The following is an 11,017-nucleotide window of genomic DNA, read 5'->3' on the forward strand; positions in this document are numbered from 1 at the left end:
ATGATAGTTCTTGGTTTTGTTGTTGATTCAACATTCATCTTGAAAGCTTACTTTGTGTTCATGTTTATTTTGGAGGCTTGGTTTGTGGTATAGTGTTATACTTTCTAATATTTAGCCCACTCTCATTTATAGAAATTAGATGGACAAGACACTGGTAATACCCATAAGCTAAATTTGAATGAAAAATTAATGTTCATTATAATTTTAATAAAGGCAGGAATACTTGCACATTTGAAGGATTAGGAAAACACTATTATACCAACAGCTACACAAAGTCATCATTGTAGTTAAAAATCTTTTAATTTATTTATACATATATTTATATATGTACACATTTACTTACCTATTCTTGTAAAGACAGGAAACACATTGTCAAATTCATTGTTAGTCATTGGTGGCACAATTAAGACCCTAGTTCTCCAGAGTCAGAGGTGGATCCAGCAATGTTATAATCCATAAATGAATCTTTTCTTTTCCTTTGCTTTATTTTAAAGCAAACTGAAGGGAGATCAATGTTTATCCTCATCCTGTTCTTCTCTCCAAAGGCTTTTCAATCACAGGGCAAAGACAAAGACAAATATCAAGGGAGTGTGGCGGATACAACGTAACTAACATTTAAAAGTATTTTGTTTTCAAATGTTGTACATTTTTTGTCTAGGCAGGGTCCGGTAAACCTGTTATTCCCTGTCAATAGTACAAGTCACCTGCAACCATGTGAAAAACTATGACAACTTTGTATCACACGCACAACCCTGAAACTCATGAAATATAGTGAATATCTGATATTTGCTCCTCTGACATCTTCAACCAGCAGCAGAGGTTACTGAGAGTATACTGAACAATTGTATCAGTGCTTAGGTAGGGTAGCAGGACTAAGAAATTGTCATCTCAACACCTGCACTTCTTGTTTCCTCCACTTGTGCTCTAATAGACATGCCTGTCCCTTTACCTGGTGGGCCAAAGCATCTGAAGTCTCTGCTAGCCTCATTCAAGAAGCTTTCCCTTTTTTTCACAATTTCACTTATATTTAAAAGGATAACTAATAGTCCAGGATCAATGCTGTGTCCCATCCACCTGCTTTGGATGTTATTCTAATTTGGAAAGACGTGGGTTTGGTTGCTTTGGGTTATAGGCAACTTTAGACTCTTATGAATAGCACTCTGGCTCTGTAAGTTAATAAAGGACTTTTTGAAACTTAATGCCAGTATAGTAACAATTTTGCTAAAACAACAAATAGAAATCCCTTTTGAAAATGAAATAACTGCATCACCATGGCTGTTTCAAACCACAGATCATGGATTTGGAATGGAACCCTGTTAATTATCTTAAAAGTGTATACCCTTACTTATGTAGATGTAGTGGTTTTTTTTCCACAAGGTGTGTGTATACTCACCCTTGATGATTCAGTCCTTTTTATACATAACATGTGCTTAAATTGCGATTACAAATGATATGCACAGAGCTTACAGTCATAAACAAAAAATAAAAAGCATATAATGTACTGTATATAGTCCAAAAAGAACACACACCCCTCATAACAGTCTCTTAGTCTTCAGTATAGTCCTTTTTACTCCTTCATAGTGTTGTAAACTTTTTTTATGGAAAAAAAAAAAAAATCATGTCTTTTTTTCTTCCTTTTTTTTTTGTTAGAAAAATACTGCCACTAATTGCTTGACGGAACGGGTGCGTTGAGAATGTGCTGCATGCTGCCCTCTGGTGGCGAGAACCCGGAGCTGTGCTACAGGAAAGGGTTGGTGGATGAACCCCCTGAAGGGAATGACCCAGCTGGGGCTCCTGCCTGAAGTAAGACGAGGGAAAAAAAACAAAAAAAAAAAAAAAACATTACTGCTATAAAACAATTATCCCTTTACATTAAAAGTCATAAATACAAATGTTTCCAGTGAAATCAGTCAGTTCAGTTGTTTTCTTAAGCTTATAAAGTTCCTTTACACAGTCAATTCTTCAATTTCCTCCTTTTAACATTCTTGAAAAAGATGAAAAAACAAAAGACAATGCATGCTCACCATGAATGGGTTATTGGACATGCCAGGGCCAGCCATGGGCTGGCCAAAGGGCGTCATGGAGGGCTTGTTCTGACTGTAGACAGGGAATGCAGGGCCTACAGATGATAGAGGGAAAAGGATTTATAACAGGTTGTCTCTGCTCTCTCCAGCAGTTAAGTAATGTGTAATATGCGTCTGTATTTTTCTTTTATTTAATTGCAACTGTTATATCAACAGGGTATTAATAGAAGGCCATAAAGAGTTAAACATCTTTTTACAATGATTTAAATTAAGAAAGCTAATTTTTTTAAAAATCAATTTCTAAAGGGACTAAGACTGTAAAGAGGGAAAAAAAAAAAAATCAAGAGAGCCAAGCCCCAGTGTGTCAGCTTGCATTCGGGTGTGAACAGAGCCTTATGAGAGATGTCAGATCTGTCCATTGTGCTTTTGTGCTTTGTACAGAGCAGAACCCTAAGGCTTTGCACCCTTAATGCGACCTTTTATCACTGTGCAGTAGCTGCCACTGACATGTCACACTTTTAATTTGCTGCAGCCAGACTGAAGCTGAATTCTCAATGCAAAGGGCCATCGTCTAAATAAATAATATAAACAATTCATGGCGGCGGAAAGGCAGATGACCTAAATCACTGACAGGTACTGCACAGGTGGAACGGGATAAGAGGACAGAGGGATGGGGGGGGCACTAACCATTAGACTGAGGGTGGTAGGCCCCTGGTTGAGTGTAAGGGATGGGGGCCTGGCCAGGGAATTGCTGCTGGAAGTTTCCGCTGAAACTGGTCGGTAGGCAGTAGGAAGATGCATTCCCAAAGCCAGCAGGCATGCTCATAGAGCCAGTACCAAACGAGGCTATGAGACACATGAAGCATGTGTGTACAGTGAATGCACACACACAGACACACAGACACACAGACACACACACACACACAGACACACACACACACACACACACACACACACACACACACACACACACACACACACACACACACACAAGGAGGAGTAAATTCTAGATACTTTGACAAATCACAAAGCTACTTGGCAATGTAACTGGGTTACATCAAAGTAACACAAATCTCTAAGAAAAAAAGCGTGTCTTAAAAATACACCAAACTTATGCACACACACCTGCAGCTGGAGCTCTGCCATTGGTCTGGAAAGGGTTGGTGGCCATCTCCGGGGCAACGGCTGCAGCAACAAATGGATTCGTGGATGGAACAGCTAGAAGAAATGCAAGAGTAAGTTACAAAATGAGTCTTTGGACTACATGTGAAAATGTTCCACTCTGAAGATTTTCATTATGTATGTAGTAGTCATCATTATTACCACCTCCAAAGCCAGGCTGCATGCTGGGCAACACAGGTGGATTCTGGGCTGGCGATGAACCAAGCACTGGTCCAAATATGTTCCTTTAAAGACAATACCCAGATGAAATGTTTTTACATCCGTGATATAAATGCAGTAAGCATGACAGGCATTAATTAACCTTTATTACTGATTCACTGACACTGTGAACATTTTGCACCTCTATTTTAAACAAGCAGTTGAGCTGTGAAAGGAGTCCCTATAGCCTCGAGTGGAAAATGTTGACTGGATTGGAGAATTTTAGTGTCTAAGTAATATGATCAACCACCATCTCACAATTTGAACATTATTCAACAACATACACCGCACACTAATTTAATCACATTAATGTAGTGTCTATACAGTACATCTCAGTGCACAGAGGAACCACGTGTAGGAAATGAACTGTTTCTGGTGAACATTTGTTAGCAGATCTCTGCCAGTCTCTCACCCTTGCACACTGCTGCCTGTGGAGGCAGAGGAGCTGAGCTCGTTGTCTAACTCAGCCAGAGCAGCATAGCGGTCCTCTGTGCAGCTCCCTGTCTGGGACTGGGCAGGGACGGCACTAGACAATGACGGGATTGGCACACCTCCCCCTTTCAGCAATTAAAAAAAACAAAACAAAAAAAACAAAAAACAAAAAACTCAATCATCAAGAGCCACATGAAAACACACACACACTCAAATAATAAAAAGATGAGGAAATAACTGATAAATTAGAGAAAAGCATGGTATTTTGTAACTTATATACAATGTGAGGTTTAGAGCTAAATGTTCACTGGGTGTCTCCCTTTACAGCACTTCTGAGATATCTTTTTCAAATTAATTCAAGATGAAAGGATAGTGGTGTGTTCCCAACACAGCTAACATCTTAGCATGTCTGAAGTGTTCTCAATAGTGTAAAAACCTTTTATCCTAGAGGAATGTGTATCCATCAAGTTTTCAACAGTTGCTTGGCAAAGCACTAGTGATGACCAGCACGTGCTCTAATCATCTGTAGAGCATTTCTGGTTAAAGAAAGGGCTTGCCCAGGGGACACAGTGGGTAAGAAATGAATAAAAAAAAATACTGGGGTGAGGGTGAGTGTGTGTGGAGAAGGTGGAGCAAAGACAATGGTGGGAAGGAGGGTACCTGATGAAAAGGAATTTGAGGGGGGTGACGTGCTCAGATGGGAAGGAATTGCGGTGTTTCCAAATGCATCAAAGTTGGCAAAGTTGGTGTTTGAATTACCCTGAGGTGCTGCAGCCACACACAAGGAAAAATTAACACAGGCAATGAATGAAAAACAATGGCAGGGCAATGCATGGGATGATGACAAACCAAAGAGCACATACTGCTAAATATTGGTATTGATCTGTATTAGTCTGATAGAAATACTGGATCTTTTGGGACCTTTGAGATAAAGGAATCTTACCCGACTGGCTGGGAAAATGTGCAAAGTTGGCAAAGTTAGAAGAGCTGGAGGTTTGAGTGGGTGGTGCAGCAAAGATGTCTCCTCCCAGGTCTGAGAGCAAGTCAAACTTCTTTTCCTGAGCAGCACTGTGAGCCTGGGAACGACTCAGGCCTGGAGACTGGGTGGTAGTAGTAGAAGAAAAAAAAAAAGGTTTCTAAACTTTTCTCAGATTAAATTCCAAAAAACAGACAAATGTGATATTTAACAGGCAAAGAAAAAGGCTCAAGTTGCATTTCTGTTACCTGGCGCAGTGGGGTCCTGTTGAGCTGCAGGGTTTTGAGGGGTTGGACTTCTGGGGTGCTGCCAGTGCTGCTGGCTGAGGAGCCAGACACAGACGGCTGGACACTTGCTACTGCCCTTGCCTGGTCTGGAGGAACATACCTAGACATTCAGGAAAGAGCACCAACAGAAATGTACGGGCATATTTAGACCTAACAGACACAGCTTTGGTAGCATGTTCTCATTGAGGCACAATGTGAACATAGTGCAAGAAATATACAGTTAGGTCCATAAGTATTTGGACAGTGACACAATTTTTGTAATTTTGCCTCTGTACCTCTGCACTACCACAATGGATTTGAAACAAAGCCATCAAGATGTAACTGAAGTGTAGACTTTCAGCTTTAATTCAAGGGGTTTACGAAAATATTGCATTAACCGTTTACGAATTACAGCCATTACCATACATAGTCCCTCATTTTCAGAGGCTCAAAAGTAATTGGAAAATTGTCAATTGGTCAATTTCATGGGCAGGTGTGGCCTGTTCCCTCATTATTTAATGACAAATTAAGCAGATAAAAGGTCTGGAGTTGATTCCAAGTGTTAAATTTGCATTTGGTAGCTGTTCAAGGGAACAAAGAGGTGTTGATGCACATGAAGGAGGCCATCATTATGCTGAAAAAATAAGAAGAAGTGGCCAAATCAACAATTTGGTACATTCTTAAAAAGAAGGAATGAACTGGCGAGCTCAGCAACACTAGAAGGCCTGGAAGAGCATGGAAGACAATTAAAGTGGATAATCACAGAATTCTTTCCTTGGTGAAGAAAAACACTTCAAACACATCTAGCCAGGTCAAGAACATTGTCGAGGAGGTAGGTTTATCACTGTCAAAGTCTACCACCAAGCGATGCCTTCATGAATGTAAATACAGAGGGTTTACCAGAAGGTGAAAACCACTGGTAACACTCAAGAACAGAAAGGCCAGATTAGACCTTGCCAGAAAGCATAAAAAAAAAAAATTTAAAAAAAGCCTGTCCAGTTCTGGAGCAAGATTCAGATGAAAACAAGATTAAATTGTACCAGAATGATGGAAAAAGAAGAGTAAGGAGAAGGAAAGGAACGGCTCATGATCCAAAGCACCACATCATCTGTCAAACATGGTGGAGGCAGTGTTACGGCATGAGCATGTATGGCTGCCAATGGAACTGGGTCACTGGTGTTTATTAATGATGTGACTGCTGATAGAAGTGTATGGGGCTTTACTATCTGCTCAGATTCAGCCAAATGCTGCGGAACTGATAGGACAGTGCTTCACAGTACAGATGGATAATGACCCAAAACATACTGCGAAAGCAACTCAAGAGCTTCACAAGGCAAAGAAACGGAATATTCTTCAATGGCCATGTCAGTCACTTGACCTAAACTCAACCAAGCATGCTTTTCACTTACTGAAGACAAAACTGAGAAAGACCCACAAACAAGCAGCAATTGAAGGCGGCTGCAGTAAACGCCGGCTAAAGCTTCTCAAGGGAGGAAATTCAGCATTTGGTGATGTCAGTGGGTTAATGACTTCAGGTAGTTATGACTGTAAAGAATTTTCATCCAAGTATTAAAAATAATTGTGATATTCATAATTATGTTGGTTTGTCCAATTACATTTGAGCCTCTGAAAATGAGGGACTAAGTATAAAAACCCCTTGAATTAAAGCTGAAAGTCTACACTTCAATCACATCTTGATTTGTTCATTTCTAACCCATTGTGATGGTGTACAGAGGGAAAACTAGAAAAATTGTGTCACTGTCCAAATACTTATGGACCTAACTGTATTTTTTGGCTGTCAAACATGGATATTCTTTCTGAAGATTTTTCATGTATAGGTTTATCATGAATTGATTTAGCTAATTATGTTGAGGGAATGTTTCAATCTGACCGAAATTGGACTTTCCTTTATACATAAGAGTGTTTGAAAGTTGTGCTTGCTTTCCACCAACACTTTAGTAAAAGAGGAAAGTGACACATGAGCATAGAAAAGGCCTAGACAATGAAGAGCATGCTATCAAACTGAAACATATGGTTAACCATGTCCATAACCGCTAAATAGTTTTTGGCAGAGGTGAAACTTAACTCTCAGCACTATTTTCCTTTGCATCACAGCTAACAGTAACACTCCAGCATTACCAAATGACCTGCAGAACTTTTGACATTGACTTTTTAGGACTCTGAAGAATTTACTACCTTTCCAACTACATTATTTAAAGCAGTGTGCACCAAAGTAAAAATATTACTTAATTCAACCATTTAGCCATTTATACAATGTGTATCCACAGGGTGAAGAACTGAAATAAGAGCAGTCATGAATACTGGTTTGGTCCTGATGCATTCTTTTAACATCAGGTTTTATTTTTGTCAAAACTTATCAAACAAAAAATATTTTACCATCTTTTCTTTTCGTATTTTTCCTGAAGGAACTCTTTTACTTTCTGCGGTTCTCGGAAATCTGGAACAACTGATGTCCTGTCGTCATAGAGGCCCAACCAGATGTGTTTACAGACCTACGTGGGGGCGAGGAATGAGTAGAGTGGGTGGTAGGGAAGGGAATGGGGTGGGGGTGGTGGCAAAGCCGGGAGAGAGGTGAGAGAAAGTAAAAGGCAAGGGGGAGGGGATGATGAGAAATGGGAGAAAAAAAAGGGGGAGAGGAATGCCAATAAAGTTGACTAAGCAGGGCTAAAAAAAATTCCAAGATGCCACTAGAGAATAAAAGACGGATAGCCATTACTCTAAAAACTATGTTTAACAATGTGGTGCCGAGTCATTTTCTGTGTACATGTGTAGTGTATATGATACCTCGTTGCTGTGTTTCTGTAGGAACTCAATTTCCTGCTGTGTGAATGTGGTCATAGAGATGGACTTCACTCTGTGTGGGGGATTCAGTCCTCGCCTGTTGGTGGAGGAGGTATGTGTTAGCTAAAGAACAAGAGGAGCAGGATGCAACCCAGTGCTATTCATGTGACAATAAATAAGCAAACAAAAACCCAAAACACAGATTTTCTTTTCAGAGAAAAAACATGCATGAGAACTTTATGCAACTGAGTGTAAATATGAACGTTTGACAGACACTTCTAAACTATAGAACAAAAAATGTCAGAGGTAAGCATTTACTGACAGTCAGAAGTTTTTAAGAGAACACATACTTTAAGATTTTTGGTTAATTCTCAACGAATGTAACTGTAAATGATCTGAATCCCACAAAATCTAAATAAAAGGAATACATTAAAAAGATATTGAGAAACATTTGAAACATTTGTGAAAGTAACTATAAAAATTTACATCAGCATATTTATAGTGTCGATAAAGAATGTTAACCTCAGTGGACTTTTTAATGTTTTCTTGCTTTAAAACATTAAATCACAGCGGATAAATTTAGGATTTTTGACACTGATTCACACAAAAATGCTTGAGTGTCAAAGTTAAAACAAATCTTTACAAATTAATCTAAACTTGGTATAAAAATAAACACAGGATAATTACCCGCATAAGTATTTGCCATTTTTAATGTAAAAATCATATTATGTGGTGCAGCCAGTTGTTTTAAATTGAAAACACCTGTTTATACTTAAGGTGTGCAAGTGACAAATCCCCTTGTGTCTGGAGGGTTTTCCTGACAAACACTTCATAGTGAAGATGAATCCGTGACAAGATTGCTAAAAAGTACCAATCATATATATATATATATGTGTATGTATGTATATATATATATATATATCTTATACACATATCTTATACACATATATGTGTACACACACACACACACACACACACACATATGTACACTGTATAGTGCAAAATCACGATTGTGCCAGGAGAGTTTACAATCTGTCCAGATTACTACACTTTCTATCCTTAAACACTCAATGCGGATTAGAAAAAAAAAATCCACAAAAACTTTCACACACCTCATTTTACAGTAAGGTCAATCATAGAAAGATCAATAAAGAGTAGTAACACAGACTTGAGCATGCAGTCCATCAAAAACTGAACATCTGTGTGAGAAGGATACTAGTGAAGGAGCCAAGAGGTATGTGGCAGCCCTAAAGGAGCTATAGGGTTCCTTAGCTGAGATGGGTCAAGGGTGCAGTCAACAACTGTTGCCTCACCAGTTGCAGCTTTATTATGGCAGACAAAACTCCTGCTGAAAAAATATGTCACATTACATCTGGGCTAGTGTTTGCCAGAAAGGGATGATGTGGGCAACTCTGAAGCAAAGTGGCAGAAGGTTCTATGGTCTGATCAGATCAAGACACAACATCCCCAAAGGGAAGGCTTGTTGAGGTAGAAGGTAAAAATGAATTCAGCTCAATAAAGAGAAATCCTGGAGGAAAACCTGCTACGGTCTGTAACAGGCACAGCTGAAAAGAAACAGTGTTAATGTCCTGGTCTTGCAAAGGCAGAGTGCAGAATTTATGGAAGGATTTGGAAATTGCTGTTCACTGCTCCTTGAGAGAGCTTTAACAGTTTTGCAAAGAAGAATGAGGAAAAGCCGCAGTGTCCAGATGTGCAAAGCTGATACAGACCAGTCCACACAGACTCAAGGCTGTAACTGTTGCCAAAGGTGCCTCTACTAATACTGACTGCAAGAGGGTGAATACTCATTTAATCACTTATGTTGTACTTAATTTAGGTGATATGGTATATTTTTGACATTTAAGTGCATGGACTTACATAACTGTACCCACAGTATCTGATCTTACCGGTGTCTTTTAGGCTAAAATGTTGATTAAGTTATGTGAATACTAAGACAGAATACAGAGTTAGGTGACTAGATCCTGATGGCTTGCAAATATCTTTCATTAAGTAAAAGACAAGTAGCAAATGCAACATACTGTAGGCAAGATCAGCAGAAATGTTGGCGTCAATTAAATGGGCGTAGGCAGTGACAATATTGCACAAATCTGATTCATTGCCAAAATCCTGATTATGGTTTCACAACAATCTGCGTTTCTAACGTAGAAGTTATCAGAGAGCAGCTAAAGCTCGACCCACTGCCCCACCTCGTCTTTCCACTACTTCCCAAGTTGAGAGACCCACCCTGCCCCCGCTTATCTAGAGAGGTGTGTGTGTGTGTGTGTGTGTGTGTGTGTGTGTGTGTGTGTGTGTGTGTGTGTGTGTTTGCGACATGCTTTGTCCGAGGTCCATCTAAAGTTCAAACAGAGGAGGTCCCCCTGCGGCGGGCTGTTTTTAAACAAGGCGGTCAAATATTTGACTGGTAGGTATATGAACCCAACGTTTGGCGTTGCTAACCTTGACCACACAGGCACTAAGCCACCGGGACCATCCCTGACACTCAGACCAGATGTATCTATAACACCGCATCTTATCATACGGAAGCAAAGCTGCAAACCAGCCGAGCTGCCGACACTTCCCAGCCCAACCCAACGGCCTCGGGCTGAACCGTGGGTAGCGTCATCCTTACCTGTCCCGACTTTAACGCTAGCTAAAGAGCTAACGGTACCGCCATGTCAGTAGTGGTCTGCACAAATCCCTAACCGACAGGGGCATCTTGCCGTTGCCTGGTGGCCACTGTAAACAACAAAGATAATACTCTGACCCAGAAGATAACTCACAAGATCCCAGAGCAGGTGGTACAGACGAATGAGCCCACTGTCATGTTGACATAGGTCGGGCCGCGCTGGTCGCAGTCGAAGCATTTCCTATTCGCGGGCAGGCTAGTCATTTCCCGGAGCATCTTCAGATGGGTCTCCTCCTGCTTTCGCTTCGCGCTCGTCGCCATGGCCGAAAACAGTAGGCTGATGTCAGCAGGGAAAGAAGCTTGGTCAAGGGACCAGGGTCGGTGTCTTCGGGGGCAGACTTGCCGCTTACGAGGGCGGCCGGGCAGACACCTTGCTGAAAGGTCTATCGGGGAGTCTAGGCGACTGACAAACCGCTTCTTCTACACGGAGAAAGTGCGAAACAGAGCAGCT

General features: G+C 40.5%; 1 protein-coding gene across 1 annotated transcript; it reads right to left on the reverse strand.

Annotated features, from left to right (window-relative positions):
• Positions 1–306: 306 nt before the first annotated feature.
• On the reverse strand, positions 307–11,011 carry agfg1b (ArfGAP with FG repeats 1b). The gene is made up of 12 exons (XM_040144740.1): positions 10,661–11,011; positions 7,884–7,977; positions 7,476–7,591; positions 5,061–5,199; positions 4,780–4,936; positions 4,497–4,604; positions 3,817–3,961; positions 3,351–3,430; positions 3,150–3,242; positions 2,712–2,870; positions 2,025–2,119; positions 307–1,798 (listed from the first exon to the last, which is right to left on the reverse strand). The coding sequence occupies exons 1-12, from the start codon at positions 10,825–10,827 to the stop codon at positions 1,739–1,741; spliced, it is 1,413 nt and encodes a 470-aa protein (XP_040000674.1). The 5' UTR covers positions 10,828–11,011; the 3' UTR covers positions 307–1,738.
• Between the last annotated feature and the right edge of the window lie 6 nt (positions 11,012–11,017).

Source organism: Xiphias gladius, chromosome 14 (assembly GCF_016859285.1).
Source record: "Xiphias gladius isolate SHS-SW01 ecotype Sanya breed wild chromosome 14, ASM1685928v1, whole genome shotgun sequence".
Lineage (NCBI taxonomy): Eukaryota > Metazoa > Chordata > Actinopteri > Istiophoriformes > Xiphiidae > Xiphias > Xiphias gladius.